A 17571-nucleotide genomic window follows, 5' to 3' on the forward strand; every position below is an offset into this window, starting at 1 on the left:
AGACCCCGCGTCATCGTGCCGCGAGAGGGTTTCGGCGCGAGGGGCGCGGCAGACGGTAGCCAGGGCTCGGCCGCACCTCCTCGGCACGGGGAGTTTCAGGACGTGGGGTATAGTTCATAGCGTCAGGGAATCGTAGAGCTGCCTGGGTGGGCAGGCGCCTTTCGGATCGTCTTAATTGCGGATCATCGTTTCCGTGCGAAACGCGGAGCTCGGGGTGCACGTTTCGGTTTAGACGGTGGTTTTTGAGGTCAGTGTCCCGGCGTCCTCCTCGTTCAGGCAGCCGTAGGGAGGAGGGAGTACGCATCGAAGGGGCGTAGCGTAGCGCGGCACCGTTTCGTGGCCCACGTGCGGCGCGACACCCCGTCAGTGACACCCGAGATCTCGGCGTTGCCCGTCGATACCGGCCGTCCCTACCTCGGCACGGTCCGCGGTATTCCTCAGATGTCCTCGGTTTCTGACGTAGTTCGAGACCCCGCCCCTGTACTGCCTTAATCCCGCTCGCCACGGATTTTTGTCATCGAAACTTCTCCCGGCGGTCGGCGTCGTTACCGTTTGGTTCGCGTTGGCGCGATCTGTTTTCCCGTCTCGGCGTCGTGCCGCGTTCCTCGCCCCGGGGGCCGGGCGGGGTTCGGAAGGACTGCGGCCTTCGTTTCTGGTGGCGAGGTCCCGGTCGTGCGGTCGGTCCTCCCGAATCCAAGGAAGGAAGCTCTCCCGGCTCCAATCCCGTGTCCCTCGGCGCAGGCGCCGCCTCTCCAAGTGGCAGCAATGCAGGCGTAGCTATTCCGCCAGCTTCCGGAAAGCCAGGTGAGCCGATTTCGTCCTTCGTAAGGATAACCGCCGGCTCCTGGAGTCTCGACGAGGGCTGCCACTTGTTCCGCTCCTCTTCCCGGATGCGGGCCGCGCTCCAGGCTCGCCCGGCACCGCAGGTTTCGTGACAACCACAGTTAATTTCGCGATTGTTTATCGCGCTGGCTTTGACGTCCGGGCGGGAGCCGAGATGGCGATAACTATTGAAACCTTACCCGGGGCGGGGGGGGGCTGTATGGCGGAGGGCTGGCCGAGGAGGCGCGGGGAGCGGCGCAGCCTTGCCGGCTCATCGCGGGGAAGAGTCCATCGTTGGCACTAAAGATAGAAAGCGCTCATGTTGTAAGCGTTCGGACGCCGAAGTATTTTGATGCGAGGGGCGCACACGTGGCACGCGGAAGGACTCCAGAGAAGGGAAAGGGCGGTAGAAAGTAGCGCCCGGCAGGTGGCGACCCGCGCAGCCGGCTCGCGTCCTCCTCGGGAGCTTCTTCTGCCCCTTGGGACCCCGTCCCAATCGGCGACGGCTTGCGGTTTTTGTGTGCCTACGTAAGAATATGCAGAAAGAAGGAACAGAAGGGAAGCGGCGAGCGTAGGGGGAACCCAAACGCAGCCAGAGGGACGAGAAGAAATGCCGGGGGACTCGTAGAGGAAGGGGCAGAGCGGAGGAGAGGCGCGCGCCCACCGGAGCAGCGGGCGTCAAAAGAGCGGGAAGCGGCAATGGGGAGAAAAGAAAATATGTTGCAAGGAGCCCGGAGAGAGGGAAGGTCTGCGACGAGCGAGGGGCCGACGGGCAGGAGGGAGGCGGCACCCGCCGCCGCGGCGGGAGCGGCCACCTTCCCTAAAGCGTTCGTCACGACGCGCTAATAACAGCCAGGTCCGAAGTGCGGAGGGGAGCGCGGAGGAGGGGCAGGGCGGGGAGCCCCCAGAGGCCGTCCCGGGGCTCCCCTTCTCCGGGAGCCTCGGCGCGCGGGAAAGGCCCCGGCGGGATCGGAGCCGCGGGGACCGGGAGCCGACGCGACGGAAGCGCGGCGGCAGGCGATTAATTACAGCAGAAAGCGAGGATGAGGGAGAGGGGGGAGCACCGGAGAAGTCGTTTCCCCATTATATTTCCGATCCGAAAGAAGGTTTTAGCGCGCGCACACAAATAGCTCCCTGGGAAGCACTCTCGCTTGCTAATTGTTCATAAATTTACCGACAGGTGGTTTACACAGTAGGTATAACGCGCCGAGTTTTGCTTTTACGGCTTCCCCCGTCTCGACGCGAAAACCCGGAGAGAAAGGGCGTGCGGCAAGTGGTCGGGAGGCTCCGCCTGGCACAGGGCGCCGGACGCCGGTGTCGAGTCGGCGCGACGGCTCGCGACCGGTCCGTCCCCGTCGGGTTTCGCATTTGGTCCCGCGGAGGGGCCCGGGCCGGCTCGGCCGTCCCTTTTTGGGATCCGGTGAGGTTTTCTTGCGGGGTTTCCACCCTAACGGGCGTCAGAGCATCACGGTCCGGCCCCGTGGCAGGGCTCCCGCTGCACGTGGAGACGGGGGACGCGCCGCGGGATGCTCCCGGGCTCGGAGACCATCGTTGAGGAGCGTTTACGACCCAGAGAAGGGAGAGGGGAGATAGTCGCCGAAATGCGGAACCCGCAGCGGGCGCAAGGCAGCAGCGCGGCGGCGAGCGACTCGGGCGGGCCCCGGCGCTAAGGGGCAGCGGGGAGGCGAGTCAGCGTGCGTGCCGTGGCGCGCGTCAGCGTCACGTGTCGTCGATGGTCATGCCACGAGGACCGGCGTGCTGTCTCATCCCGCACGGTCGAGCGTGGCAGAGGCGTCCCCGCCGGCGGGCACCGGACCCGTGCGGTCGCGGGAGAGGCTGAGGCCGTCTGTCGTCGCCTCGGCGCGTCGGGCGGCGGCTCGTGAGATCCGGTCGCGTCGGCCCGCGGGCCGCGGAGTGGAAGCAGGGGCGGCAGGGGCTCGGGCGGCCCCGGTGACCGGAGGAGGGGCCGGGACCTCCAGCGCTCGGGAGGGTCCCCTGGATCGCCCGGCTCTGCCGGCGAGGGACGTTGCCGGTGTGGCACGTAGCGTCAGGAGGCAGGGCAGCGTGAGGGAGGCGTGCGCCCGCGGCCAGCCCCCCGGGGCGTTTTTCTCGGTTGCGGAGCAAGGGAGGGACGGCACGTCTCCCAGAGCGGCACGCGCCGGGGCCAGACGGGGCGCGCTCGTCGGCACGTGGGGCGGCGCGGCTCTCGAGCGGTAAAGGAAGGAGATAAATCACGGGCTTATTGTTATTGAATTTAGTGGCATCGCTTTCACATTCGATTTCTCTCGCCGGCTTTGCGGACAAACAAGAAATTACAGTGCCAATGCCTTTTGTGGCCGACGGAACATTACGCATTAGCTTAGCCGTGATTAATATTACGTGGGGTCGATGCAATCCCACGCGGGCCGCGCGCCGTTCGGGCGAGACCGTGCCGCCGCCGGCTTCCTCGGCATGTTGTCGCCATCGCGCGGGCTCGTAGTTGCGGTCTCGTACCAGGAAGGGAGGACGATGAACGAGGCGGGGGACGGGGACCGCGCGCCCCCACCGGACTTTCTCCCCTGAGCTCCCGAAGGCGAGCGTCTCGCCCCCGTGCCGGGAGACGCCTCGGGGACAGGGAGGGCCTCCGGGAGGGGTCGCGGCCGCGTTCGTCTGCGGCGCGTCCCAGCACCCCCCCGGGAACGCAGGTACCCTTCCGGACGGCGGGTGAGGACAGGTCAACGGCGGCGGGCATCCCGTACGTGGGGGCCCGTGCCTGTCGCGGGGTTACTGTGCGTGAGCGACGGGGGAGCCGCTCGCCCTTTTTTCCTCAGCTGTTGCGTGGCGTGGGAGCGGAGCGGGGGGAGCCGGCCGGCGGAGCCAGGTGTTACGCAGTCTCTTGTGCGCACGAGGACATGTTAGCACGTCAATAGACGGAGCGGGTGACGGCCCCGCCTCTTCCCGGCTGAGCGACAGCCCCGCCGTCTCCGTTCTTCTAGCTGGGGGCGCGTTGCTGTGGCCATTCTAGAATCACAGAATCAGGGAATGGGTTGGGTCGGAAGGGACGTCCAGCGCCGCCCCTCTGCGCCGGGCAGGGAGACGCCTCCCAGCAGACTGGGTCGCCCCAAGCCCCGTCCAGCCCGGCCTCGAACCCCTCCAGGGACGGGGCGGCCACAGCTTCCCCGGGCAACGTGGGCCGGGGGCTCACTGCCCTCACGGCAAACAATTTCTTCCCGGTGTCCCGTCTCCGTCTGCCCTCTTCCAGTTGAAAGCCGTTCCCCCTCGTCCCGCGGCTCTCCTCCCCGACCCAGAGTCCCTCCCCGGCCCTCTCCGGGGCCTCCTCTGGACCCCATCCAGCAGGTCCACGTCCTGGCGCGCCCGCAGCCGGATGCAGGACTCCGAGTAGGGGTCTCTCCCGAGCGGAGCGGCGGGGCAGAACGCCCCCTCGCTCGCCCTGCCGGCCGTGCAGCCGGGGAGGAAGGCCAGGCCGCAGGGGGCTTTCTGGGCAGGCGATGCCATTTTCGGCGTCGGGTTGAGCTTCTCAGCCACCGTCTCCCCCCAGGCCCTTCTCCTCCGGCTCGATCTCCGCGTGTTCTCTGCCCGGGTCGTATTTGTGTTGATCCTGTAGGCGTGGCGAGGAGAGGGTGGCGTCCCTACCGGCTCTCGGTAGGGCAGGGGGAGGCAACTGTAAGGTTCCAGGGGTAAACGGGGGAAAGGGTGCTGGGGAGCGGGACATGAGTCGGCACAGTACGTAGGAGGGCGGCGCGACCCGTCCCTTTGGGGACGTGGAGGGCTCCGCGTGGGGACGGGAAGGAGGACGGACCGCGCGCCCAGCTCAATCCTTCGCGAGACAGGACGGCTCCGGCCGGACGCGATGGTCAGAGGAGCCGTGCGCGCGCCTCGGCTGTACCGGCCTCCTAGCGCTCGCAGGGCATGGCCGGAGCGCCGTTTTACCTCCCCGGTCGCGCGTGTCACCGGATTCCTCCTGCCCGGCGGTGCTCGGGTCCGGCCTGGTGCCAGACGCATCCGCGCGCGGACCCAGCCGCCCGCCGCCTCTCCCACGGCATTCCCCGTGCCAAGGGGAAGGCGGCGCGCCCTCGAGATGCCGTCCTCGTCGGCCTGGCCTGCGGGATCGACGGGAACGTCATCGGGGGCCTGAGACGTCCTTCTCCGAGCCTTGGTGATGTCGTAGGCGACGAGGGCTGCGGTGGCGGGCTACGGGGCGGCGGGACGGGGTCCCGAGCCCCGCCGCACGTCCCCGCCGCCTCTCGGGGGTGTTTCCCGTCCGATCGGGGCCGGCGGCGCGGCAGGACGGTGGCATTTCCCCGGCTCCTCGGGCTTCCGGCTCGCGGCGGAGGGATTTGGGAGGCGCCCTCGTTCGGTGACCCGTGCCAGACCGTCCGCGTGCTGCGTCCGCGTCCTCTGCTCCGGGCCCGGGTTGTAGCGGCGACGCGTGTATTCGTGTGCCTTGCTGCGCGAGGAACGGGCGCGCCGGGGCCGCAGGGATTGCATTCAGGATCTTTTAGGGCTGCGCGAGCTTTTGGGGCTTTGGGACGCTTTCTGTATCTGTAGGAGCTTTCGGCGTGGTTTGGCACTTTTGGGGCCTGGAGGAACCATAAGGGGTTTTTTTTTTTTTTTAGGATCCTTGAGGGCTGCAGGAGCTCTTTGAGCTTGCGGATGCTCTTCGCGTCTCGTAGGGCTGTGGGAGCTTTCAGGGAGTTTAGGAACTTTGGGGGCTCTAAGGAACCGTATGGTTTTTCAGGACCTTTTAGGGCTCGTAGGAGCCGTAGGGTTTCTTGGGAAGCGTTAGGGCTTTTAGGGGCCTTTTTTGGCCAGGAGGGAAAGAGTCGATGCGTCGAGGAGGGGGACGGGCTCCCGCCCGTGTTCGGCACGGCAGGTTTTGTGGGGGTCCTTTGTGGGTGCGGTCTGCGACCCGGGCGACGGGAGGGGGACGCCGGTCCCGAGCCGGGAGGGCGCGGACGCGCATCCGGCTCCAGCTGACGCCCCGCCCCCGCCTGTTGGGTCCAGAGAGTGTGACCGCATCCCAGGGGTGACTCGCCAGAGGCGAGCGGGACGGCAATCGTGCTGGGGGCGAATCCAGAGGGAGCCGGGCCAAGGGCGCGTCGGCGTCCCTCGGCCGGGCGCTGTGGGGTCCGTCCGCCCACCCGCTCGCCCACGATGAGACCGGGCGCTTCTGCGCAGGGTCTGACGGGAGCAGGGCCGCGCGGAGGAGACGGGAGGGTTCTTGGCGGGCTTGCCGAGCGTTGAAGCGTTGGCGTGGTTACTGTCGATAGCGAGGGCGTGTTTTCTGTCTGGTCGGATTTTAGCGGGGTGGCAATGTTTTACTCTCGCGGCGTCGGACCGGTTTCGGCGGCGGCTCGGGGGTTGTCGTCGGCCTCGTTTGTCGCGTCGGAGCCGGCGCACGCGTTGTCTCGTGGCGCTATCGGAGCGGTTTGGGCAGAGGGGGGAGCGTGTGTGTGTTGCGTGTCCGAGAACCGTTTAGTATGAAATACCAGCTTCGGGAGGTGGAGACAGAGGTTTCGGTCCTCTTGTTCTGGGGCAGTGGGGGAAAAACTCTAAGCGGAGATGTAGTCGCTGGTCCGTGGTTTACGAGACCGACGTTTCTTCTAAGCTATGAGAGTGTTTTCGGTAGTTGCGTATTGTGTTTTCGCGGGTCCCGGCGATGGACAACAGGAGCAGTAGGAGGGTGAAGCCGGCGAGGGCGGCGAGTCGTCCGATGTCGCGGAACGGGCGTTCCGCGGCCTGGCTGCCCGCTCACGTTAGGAGGAAGAGGTCGGCGGCCCGGGCTCAGCGCAGGAGCCGCGACAGGGGGCGGGAGGTTCTTGCACGTCGGGTGGATTTGTGGCGCAGGGGGCTTAGTGACGGGACACGCAGGGGGGCCGCTAGGGCCAGCGCGCCTCCCGGTTTGTTGGGGACAGAGCGCAGGATAGCAGATGCGAATAGGAAGTGGCGTTCGGGCTTGATAGGCGGGGGCGTAACGATGACGGCGACGCTGACGATATATCTGTCGGGGGCCGCAGAGCGCCTGGGCTTCCTCGGACATACGGTATTCTCTGGTTTTGTCGTGTGAGCTGCGCGTGGCCGTCCCCAGCGTTTGGAGTCAGGGCCTGGGGGTTTGTGATGTGCGGGAGGCGCCCGCTCCGCCCCGGCGGCGCGCCGGCCCGCCAGCAGCGGTGCGTACGGGGCGCAGGGCTGTGAGCGGCAGATAACGTGTGCAGGGGTAGGCTTTGTGGCGTCTCCGTTGCCGGCCCTGCTGTCCCCTCGGATGGAAGCGGAGCCGCGAGAAAGCCGGCCGGCCGGCTCACACGCGGGCGGCCGAGCGCAGGTCGTGCGATGCCTCGTGGCGGAGGTCGACGTTGTTTGCTCGATGGTCCCGGTAGTCATTTGAGGTGCCACGAGCGGAGGGGAGAGGCCGAGGGGCGCCGGCCGTCGGGGAGGAGGCGAGACGTTTGAGGGAGCAAGGGGTTTCTGCAGCCTGCCGGCGGCACAGCTCGTCGGGGCGGCCTGAAGGCCGAGTCTGCGTTCTGGGGCTCGCCGGCACATGCTCGGTTTTTTGGGTCGCTGCTTTCCCCTGAAGGACTCGGACAAGCTCGCTGCGCTCGTAGGAGACTATACTTCTGCAGTAATGTGTCGAGGTGCGGGGACATTGACCGCCTCGCAGGGCCCACGGGGCCGTGGAGACCGCGCCGGGCGTGCACCACGGCGCGTCCTTGAGCGTCGCCTCCAGCGCGCCGGGGAAGGAGGCGGTCGGCGGAGGTGGCGCGGAAAAGGCCATCATCTCCCCCGTGCTGGGGAGGCCGCGTGAGAGGGACAGGCTCGCCAGGGGCGGGTTTTGTGGCGTATGTCAGCAAGGAGCCCGGCGGTTCCGGGCGGTTTTGGCCGAGCCGCTCAGGGTACGCGGTCCCCGGGCGTGCCGCCGGACGTCCCTTTTTCTGGTCCGCTTGGGGAGCGGCACGGCAGCCCCAGCAGGGCAGGGACGGTCGCCGCGGGCACGAGGCCTGGCCCCGGGCTTTGATTCCAGGCGGTGCTGGCGCTGGCCCTGGGGTTTTTGAGGGAGCATTGCATCCTTGCGGCGTCGGGGGAGAACCCTTGGCGCGAGGGTTGGGTGCGCGGCGGCATGGGAAGTGGGGCCCGCGGCCGGTCCAGCCTTTGGCGGGGGGAGGGAAGGGGGGGCAGGGGAGTGGCACGGGGCATCCTTTGGGGTCCCGTCGGGGCGGTGTGTAGTCGCGTGCGCCTAGTTTCGCTTGTTCTCTCTTTCTGGGGCGGGTCCCTTTTGGGGGCGGCGTCTGCCGGCCCGGCGGCTCGGAGCCCCGGGGCGGGGCATCGGTGTGCGGGCTTTAATTGCTTTTTGCTGGGGCCGGGGATATTTATGAGAGTGGAGATTGCCGGGTTATTTATGCGAGGGAGTATCTGGGCGCGGAGCCGTATAAATCACCGCGGCTGGTATCGAACGGAGCAGGCGCTCAGTAATTGAAAGAGCTTTAATAAATATGCTACAATACGAGCCGGGTCGGAGAGTGGGTTATCGGGACGCGGGCGGGCGGGCGGCAGGCGCGTCCGCCTCCCGTCCCTGCCGGGCGACGCCAGCTTTGAGGGACGGGGTCGGTGGGAGGAGAGGGCGACAGGGAGGAGGGCGGCGGCCGTCGTCGGGGCGGGTCTTGGGGCCGGCGCTTCCCGGCAGCGCGCCAAGGCGTCCGTGCCGGCAGGTGCGTTGACGGCGGCCGGGGTTTTTTTTTTTGTCTTTGGCAGTTCCCCCGCAGATCGTCAACATCTCGTCGGACATCACTGTCAACGAGGGCAGCAGCGTGACCCTCATGTGCCTGGCCTTCGGCCGACCGGAGCCCACCGTCACGTGGCGGCACCTGTCCGGGAAAGGTGAGAGCTCGCTGGGGGCTCGGCGGACGAGCCGCCCGGCCCATGGGGCACAGAGGGACGTCTCTGTCGAGGCGGCCCAGGCGAGGGCGAGGCGGCGGGCCGCAGGGAGTGGCCCGGTCGGAGGGCGAGGGTGCCGGGGTCCCGCACACGTGGCGGCGGAAGGGTGACGGCGCTCCGTGTCGGCGGCTGTGTCCCAGGGCCCGGGTTTGCGAGCGAGGACGAGTACCTGGAGATCACGGGCATCACGCGGGAGCAGTCCGGGGAGTATGAGTGCAGCGCCGTGAACGACGTGGCTGTCCCGGATGTGCGGAAAGTCAAAGTCACCGTCAACTGTGAGTGAGGGGGATGGGGGAGGAGCGGCGGGGCGGGCGCACGGGGCCCGAGGCGACGGCGCTGGGCGTCTCCACAGACCCGCCGTACATCTCGAACGCCAAGAACACGGGCGCCTCGGTGGGCCAGAAGGGCATCCTGCAGTGCGAGGCCTCGGCCGTCCCCGTGGCGGAGTTTCAGTGGTTCAAGGAGGACACCAGGTGAGGGGCGGTGAGACGAGCTCCCTGTCGAGACGGGGCGGGGCCGGGGAGGGGGACGGACGGCGGCAAGCCTAGGGGCAGGAGGGCGGCGAGGGGAGGCGGCGGCGGCAACCCGGAGCCGCTCCGCTGCAGTCGTGTCTGAGCACGGGGCCGAGGGCGGAGGGGGCCTGGTGGCGCCGTGGGGTTTCTCCCGGCGAGGGCGGCCGCGGCACGGAGAGCAGCGGGCCCTTTCGCCCGGCGAGGCGGAGCCTCGGCGTCGGGGGGATGTGAGGCCGACGGCGGCCCACGCGAAGGGGGCTCTCCGGGCAGGGCCCCGGCGCTGTCGCGGAGGGACCCCGCCTTTCCTCGCAGGTTAGCGAACGGCCTGGAGGGCGTGCGGATCGAGAGCAAGGGCCGCCTGTCGACGCTGACCTTCTTCAACGTCTCGGAGAAGGACTACGGCAACTACACGTGTGTGGCGACAAACAAGCTGGGCAACACCAACGCCAGCATCATCCTGTACGGTAGGTGCCCCTTTTTATTGCAGCAAGGTTTGGCGAGGCGGCGGAGCCGGAGCAAGAGGAAGAGCACGAGGAGGAGGAGGAGGAGGATAAAGGGCGGCAGGAGGAGGCAGCGGCGAGGCGAGTGGCCGGCCGAGCGGCGGCGCGGAGCTCGCCGCGATAAAGGCGGTGGGCTGTTTGTGGAGGAGGACGAGGAGAGGAGGAGAGCGGAGCAGCGAGGACGTGTCGGACGGCGAGAGCGGCCTTGCCAGAAGGGGCCTATGAAAAGGGTGGCGGTCGGTGGAGGGCACGGTGCTCGCGGGCTCACAGGTGTTTAGGGGCAGGCGGCGGAGGCGCCTGTCGGCGCCCGAGGAGACGGCGCCCCCGGCGGCGAAGAGGCTCCCGGCAGAGCCTCGCGCGTCGCTGGAGCGTGGGGCCGAGGAGGGGGCCCGGCCAGGTGAGTGCACGCTTCGGCTGCCCGGCGCGGCGTTCGTCCGGGTGTCGTACCGGTCGGGGCAGGTCCGGCGCCGCCGCGGCGGCGTGCGGTGCGTCTGGCGCCCGTGGCCCTCCGCAGGCGCGGGAGGGTAGGCGTCATAGGGCCGGCAGCCCGGTCCGCCGTCCGCGGAGTCGCTGCAAGCCGGCCTTTGTATACGCCGTTGGCCTGTGCCAATGGTGACGGCCTAATATACTGTAAACGCGACTGGACTGATAGGGGTGAATTGGGCATCACTCGGAACGTAAACCCAGCCGCACCTAGCCTCCCACTGTGGTGAGGAGCGTTAGAACGCAAGGGGGTTTACGTTCTGCCAAAACTAGTTTGCCTACTAATGCATCGGGCATCGCTCGGAATTTAAACGCAGCCGCGCCTGGCCTCCCGCCTTGGTGAGGAGCGTTAGAACGCAAGGGGGTTTACGGTCTGCCAAAACTAGTTTGCCTACTAATGCATCGGGTATCGCTTATGAGGTAAACACCGCCGTGCCTAGCCTTCCGCCTCAGTGAGCGGCATTGGAACGCAAGGGGGTTTATCGTGTGCCAAAACCGCCTAGCTGCTTTCACGCGACGGGTCGTCACGGGATGGGGAGGAGGACCAGCAGCGGGTCCTCCCCCGGCGGCGTCCCGGCCATAGGGGGCGCGGGGCGGGAGCGGAGGGCGGGGCCCGAGGCGGGCGCCGGCGTCCGGGAGGCAGGCTGTGCCGGGTTCGTCCCGTGGCCGCTGGGGACTGTGGCCTCAGGTGATCACAGACGTCGTTGTTGGTGCAGTCGGGGAGGGCGGCGTGGACTATGGTAGTCGTGAGAAGCCGTGACGCGGGTCTCGGTCCAAAACGGGACAGCGATGAGGTTGGATTCTCCCTGGGAAGGCGTCGCCGCAAGAGGCGATGGCCCTGGATGCCGGGCGGTGTCGCGCCCAGAGGACGGGGAGGTGCGGAAGGGACAGGGAGATGGTCGGGCGGTTGCAGCGCGGTCGAGGGGGGAGCCCCTCTGCTCCCCGATGTCCTTTAGGGCGAGGAGTCGGGGCGTGACCCCATAAGGTCATAGCGTCAGAGGGCGTCTGGGGCGTATGCGTCGAGGAGTCTCGGCGCGCAAGCGGTCCTTTCTGTCATGTGGCTGAGATTTGGAGGGGTAGCACGCTCCGAGGCAGTCTTTGCGGCTATGTCCGGGCAAGGACTCTTTCCACGGGGAGAAGCGCGCCAGAGAGGCGTCACGACCGGAGGCGAGAGCGTGGGCCGCCTCCGGGCGGGCGAGCTCCACGGCTGTCGAGGGCGTGAGGTGTACGAGGAGCGGCAACGGGGGCCGGTCGGCCCCGGGGCGCACGTCGCTCGGGTCGGCCCTCGGCCGCCGTGGCGGCGTCGGGTGGGGCCCCCGAAGCCTGGGTGATGTAGCTGCAGGCAGGTGCCGCCATCCAGGGCCCTGGGAGGAGTTACATGTGAGGTGGCGTGACGGGCTGCCAGGGCGCGAAGGCGCTTGGGAGGGGGGTGGCTGTCACACAAGGGCGGTGGTGGCGGGTGCCGGGGCCACTCACCGGGGGCTGTTGTGCCCGTGAGGTATACGGGTTACGGGGTTTGTGAGCCCCAGCGTCGCGGGGTGTCTCAGCCCTATGAAGAGCATGGGGTGATGCGGGCTGACGCAACGGGGATTCTTGGGGTGCTATGGGCGAGGCTGGCGCTGAGGGTATGGGGCCGCACGGAGGGGGCGTCTCGGCAAGGGAGAGGGCGCTGGGAGGCAGAGCAGCAGAGGGTGGCGAGGTCGCTCATCCTGGGGCGGGGGTGTGGTCGAGGGGCGCCCCGTGTCATTTTTTGGGGGCCAGGTGGTGGAGGCGAGGCGTGGGAGTCGTGGGGGGTGTCTGCGTGGCTGGCGGTGCAAAGGGGCGGGTGTGTCAGAGGGGACCCGTGCGAGGGGGTGCTCTGGGGGTGGGAGACCAGTCTGGTCCCCTGAGCGATGGGCTCGGGAAGAGGGCGGGGGTGCCTCGAAGGCCGGGAGCAGGCGGCGCGTCCGTGTGGCAGGGGAGAGTTCGGAGAGGTAGCCCTCGTCAGGCGGGGGCTTGTCCGCGGCCAGCGTGCCGGGGCGAGTAGTGTAGCGTGATGCTGTAAGCGCAGTGGGTTAGTCGGAGCAGTTGGTCTGGGCACGTTCCCCGTAGCATCGCACGGTCTCGGGTGCCCTTCTGTTGTGCTCTGGGAAGGAGCGATCGGGAGATTGTCTAGTGCAATTGGACTGGACGATCTCTAGAGGTGCCTTCTGGGTGGGCGTGGTCTGTGACGGTGCGCCCTGCTGGGATGCCGCGGGCGGGGAAGCTCTGCGTCGCCGGCGGGTCTCGGTCTCCTTTCTCGCCCGTCGCCGGGATGCGGGAGAGGAGGTGCGTGTTTGTGGGCGGAGATCGGAAAGGGCGGGTGAGGGAGGAAAGGAGGGTGGCGACGTGGCAGGTCATCCGTCGCTGTCATTTTGGGGCAGGGTAGGGTGTATCGGCAGGGTCTTGAGGGAGGCGAGGGGAACCCTGTCTGGGCGGCAGGGGGTGGCGGCCCCGGAGCACCCGGTCGATGCTTGTCGCGGGCCTTTGCCGGTGGTGCGTCATCTGCGCGGCGGAGAGGCGGGGTTTTGGGGGCAGGTGGCGTAGGGGCGTTGTGAGCGGGCAGAGGGAAATGCGTGTGGAAACGGGGCTGGGGTCGAGGTGGAGAGGAGAGGGGGCGATGCGGGGGGAGGGTTGCGGGCACGCGGGGGGGCAGCGGGTGTCTCCGATGGCCACCGGAGCCCCCCAGATGGAGGAATGGGGGAGGCATGGCCCGGTTGTTGTTTTTTGCCTTTATTCACGGAGCTCGTCTGGGGAGTGTTGGGGGTGTCGTCAGGGGCTCGTGAGGGGCGTCCCGGCAACGGCCTCGTCGGCAGGCCCTGGGGACGGGCCAGTTGCTGGGCGTGGGCCAGCTCATGGAATCGTAGGATGTTTGTGGTTGGAAAGGACCCCCGACATTGTCGAGGATGAGCGAACGACGGCCTCTGCCGCGCCCCGTCTAGACGTTTCCCAAGCACCTCTCGGGACGGTGACGCGGCCGCCTCCCCGGGCGGGCCCTCCCGGCGCCTGTCCAAAAGGTTGTAGGTGGGATGGTGGTGTTGGATGGCCAGGGGCACCGGGCGCATCCGTGCGGCGGCAGGGGGGGCGTGTGTCGTCCTGCGGGTTGACTGGGAGTGGGCTATCGGCGAGACACCCGGAGGAAGGTGTCGTCGGAGCAGGGGTTGGGGTGCGTTCCTGGGGGTCTGTCTGGGGTAGACGGGGCTACGGTAGTGGCGTCGTGTTGGTGGAAATTGTGCCTGGCCCCCTCTTGTTGGGAGGGCATGTCCGGGGAGAGGGGCACTATTGTGGGAAGGGGTACGGGGTCACCTGGCCTTTGGCTGGCGTGGCGTCAGGGGGCGTCTTGTCTTGCTGGTGGGCACGGCGCCTTTGTGGAGGGGTGGTTGTTGCCGCCTATCCAGGAAGGTCGGGGAGCGCCCCGATCCTCTGGCGGGCTTCCTCCCGGAGCGTGCGCTCTGGGATGGGGTGCTGGCTGTGTAGTGGCGTTGTTGTCGCTGCGTGGTGGGGGCCGGTCACCTAGGGTGTCCCCATAGCCCGGCTTGGGGGACTGCGTGTTGTTGATGTTGTGTGCCGGCCATGTGGTGCTCCAATGGGCCATCGGGCGGTCATGTGCGAACGGGGATCGGACACGGTGGTCCCCGGAGGCGTAGGAGGGGCATGCGGGCAGCAGGGGGAGAGGGCCCAGGCCCTGGGTCGGTGCATTGAGCGGAACAGGTGTCGTGGGGCAGTAGGTGTCGTGTTTGGAGGCCGGGGCTGCGGTGAGAATGGTGGAGCAGGGGATATTGTACGGGAGGAAAGTGTTCCCGGCCCGAGGGGTCATTTTCTGGGCGAGGAGAGGAGGGACAGGGTGCTGGGGCCATATCTAGTGGTGGCAGAGTCCGTTCTGAGATGCCGTGCTGTGTCTGGGTGGGTCGTCAGGTGTCACGCTCGTGGTGCGGCGGGCAATGGGGCGTCCAGCGCGTCGTCTGGGTAGGGGCAGTGGTTCTCTGGTCGGCCGGGAGGGGGGCGGTGGTGCCGCCGATGCGGGGGCAGGGCCCGAGGGCGCCGGGAGGCGGCAGGAAGTGGCGGGGCGGGGCGGGTCCTGCCGCCCTTACCCCGGCGGGCCTGAGCGACCTCGGGAGCGTAGCGCAGAGGGACGGAGCAAAGAGCGACGGCACTTTTCATGGCACTTCGCATGGCGACGAGCAGGGGCCCTGGCCGGCGGGCCCCAGCCCCGGGAGCCCCTCTCTGCCCCTGCGCAGCCCCAGGGGCAAACCCCAGGCCCCGCAGAGAGCCAGGTAAGCCAGGGGGAAGCCAGGAGGGAAGCAGGGCCGCCTTTGGCCACCCTTCCTCACGTGGACCGGCGCCCCTCACCAATAAAGTCGATACCCCCCCTGCATGTGCTCTTTCTCGCCGGACTGTCGGGGCCGGGGGGGGGACGGGCTGCACCTGAGACGGGCGTTAGCAGGCCTGTTGGGTATGTCTGTCAGCTGAGGAAGATGAGGGTCATTGGGTGGGAGGGAGGGAGGAGGCAGGCCAAGGAACTTTACTTACTTACTTACTTAGTCGGGAGGCGAGGGACTCGGTTGGGGCAGTCGGGGAGGCAGGCAGATATCAGGCACTCGCTTCCTTAAGCAAGAGGCAGGCATGCACCTAGCAGGGCACTCTGGCAGGCAAGGGACTCGGTCAGGGCGGCCGGTCAGGCGAGGCGCTTCTGAGGCGAGAGGCAGGCAGATATCAGGCACTCGCTTCCTTAAGCAAGAGGCGGGCATGCACCAAGCAGGGCACTCTGGCAGGCAAGGGAGTCGGTCGGGGCAGCCGGTCGGGCGAGGCACTTACTTCTGAGGCGAGAGGCGGGCGGCAAGGAGCGAGGTGCAGATGGAGGACCTGCCTGACCCGAGTCCCGCGTGAGACGCCGCCCGTACCTGAAGGGGGCCGACGAGGTGCTTTGTCAGATGTCGGCTCGCCAGAGACTAGAGGGAACATGGCATGGTCAGAGACGAGACGCCGCGCCTCACCCAGCGAGGCGGCAAGAGCCCCATCGAGGACGACCCGACAATACACGGGTCAGAAAACACCCTCGAGGTCGTCCCGCCCAGTGCCCGTCTCGGACCGCTCCCTCCTGGCACGCTTCTGTCCCAAGGCCTCCCACAGAGCGGGGAGCTCTCCGCTCGCCTCCGACCAAACGGGCCCACCTGCTGCCGACACTCCGGCCCCGCCCCCCCCCACCCCTGGCACATCTCACATAGGGCCGAGCCCAAAAGCGCCCACGCCACGACTGCCGCCTGCTCTCTCTCCGAGACGAGCAGGCGTGCCGGCGGCTTTCTCAGCTGCCCTGCCACGAGGCCTGGGCGAAGCCTGTGCCGCGAGCCTGCAACCAGGGGACTTTGACCCCACACGTGAGGAAAAAAACCCCAACGGCGAGATGGCGACGCTAGGACTGCCGAGGCCCGGCGGCCAAAACAGAAGCCCGCAAAGCCTCCGCCGGCCTGGAGACGCCGACCGACGGCTGTCGAGACTGAGGCGACGGGCGAGACCGGTCTGTGGAGGCCGAGCCTCCGTAGCGGGCGGAACGAGGGCAGGGAAGACGACGCGCAAAGGGAACCCCTACGCGCCCCCCTGACAAAGTAAAAGCCAGGGGGAGGACGCCCGCCCGGAGGCCCGCGGGAAAAAGTGCCTCCCGACAAAACGAGAGACGTGTGTCCCCCCGCCCCAGATAAACAGACACGGAGGGACAGGAGACAGACAAAGGGCGCGTACGCACCGGACGCATGCAGAGACCGAGGCCTAGATTGGCCGTGTGCCGTGACGGGGGCGAGGGCACAGAAACAAGGGCGGGGAGCGCTCCGGGACTTGCGGACGGGCCGCTGCCCGGCCCCGGGACTGCCCGTTCCCGAGGATCCCTCCCCAACGGCGCCCCGAAAAAGGCCACGGGTGCGCCCCTAAAGACGCACGCTCCTCTCTCCGTACGACGCTGCGGCCCTACGCACGGGTGGAACCGGGGTATGGACGCCGGCGGGCGCGAAGGCGAGGGAGGGGCGCGGCCACACAGACGGGGCCCCAAAAGACGACAGGAAAAGAAAAGTCAGGCACCGGAAATCGCGCAGCCCCGCGACGCCGTAGGACCCGAGCGGAGACGCTGACGGCCTCGTGCTGAGAGCGCGCCTGACGGCGTGGACCCCAGGAGGCGGAGGCGCCCCCAGAGACGAACGCCAACCAAGGCTACGATGCAAACTCCTGCACGGGCGCCCGACCTTAGGCGTAGAGGGAATTCCTCTACGGGAACACCTAGGGAACACCTACTAGGGGAAGTGCCCTACCGGACACTTTGTCTCTGTTTGTTAACAGAGAAGGTCTTCTGGGGGATGTAAAGGTTGGAGGTCGTCTTGGGCAGAGTGACCGTGAAATGATAGAGTTTTCCATTCTTGGTGAAGGGAGGCGGGGAGCCAGCAAAACTGCCACCTCGGATTTCCGAAGGGCGGACTTTAGCCTGTTTAGGAGCATGGTTGAGAGTGTCCCTCGGGAGGCGGTTTTGAAGAGCAAAGGTGCCCGGGAAAGCTGGTCATACTTCAAGCAGGCGCTCTTAGAAGCACGGGAGAAGGCCATCCCCACGTTCCAAAAGACGAGCCGACGGGGAAGAAGACCGGCCTGGCTAAATAGAGAGCTTTGGCTGGACCTCGGGGAAAAAAAGGAAGGCTTACATTCTCTGGAAAAGGGGCTTAGCAACTTATGAGGATTATCAAGATATAACAAAGCTATGCAGGGGGAAGATTAGAAGGGCCAAAGCTCAATCAGAACTCAGCTTGGCCGCTGCAGTTAAAGACAACAAGAAGAGATTTTTCCAGTATATCGACAGAAAAAGGAAAACTAGGGAAAATATAGGTCCACCGATGAATGGGACGGGTGCCCTAGTGGCGGAAGACACAGAGAAGGCGGAGTTACTGAATGCCTTCTTTTCTTTGGTCTTCACTGATAAAGCCGTCCCTCACGCGTCCCATACCCTGGAGGCAAGGGGGAAGGTTGGGAGAGAGGAAGATTTTCCCTTAGTTGAGGAGGACCGGGTCAGAGACCGCCCGGCCCAGCCGGACATTCATAAATCTGTGGGCCCTGACAGGATGCACCCGCGAGCGCTGAGAGAGCTGGCGGATGTTATCGCTAGACCGCTCTCCATCGTCTTTGAAAAGTCATGGGGAACAGGAGAGGTGCCTGAGGACCGGAGGAAGGCTGACGTCACTCCAATCTTCAAAAAAGGCAAGAAGGAGGACCCGGGGAACTACAGGCCGGTTAGTCTCACCTCTGTCCCTGGGAAGGTAATGGAGCGACTCGTTCTG

The 17571-nt window shown here is 67.1% G+C and overlaps 1 protein-coding gene across 3 annotated transcripts in view; it reads left to right on the forward strand.

Annotated features, from left to right (window-relative positions):
- Nucleotides 1-17571, forward strand: part of OPCML (opioid binding protein/cell adhesion molecule like) — a 320727-nt gene that overhangs the window by 288364 nt on the left and 14792 nt on the right. For all 3 annotated transcript variants that reach the window (XM_063355081.1, XM_063355080.1, XM_063355079.1), the window contains 4 exons: nucleotides 8569-8694; nucleotides 8892-9026; nucleotides 9104-9224; nucleotides 9576-9727. In XM_063355081.1, the coding sequence (XP_063211151.1) occupies nucleotides 8569-8694; nucleotides 8892-9026; nucleotides 9104-9224; nucleotides 9576-9727 (534 nt within the window). The remainder of the gene's footprint in view (nucleotides 1-8568; nucleotides 8695-8891; nucleotides 9027-9103; nucleotides 9225-9575; nucleotides 9728-17571) is intronic.

The sequence above is a fragment of the Chroicocephalus ridibundus genome, chromosome 18 (assembly GCF_963924245.1).
Source record: "Chroicocephalus ridibundus chromosome 18, bChrRid1.1, whole genome shotgun sequence".
Taxonomy (NCBI): Eukaryota; Metazoa; Chordata; class Aves; order Charadriiformes; family Laridae; genus Chroicocephalus; species Chroicocephalus ridibundus.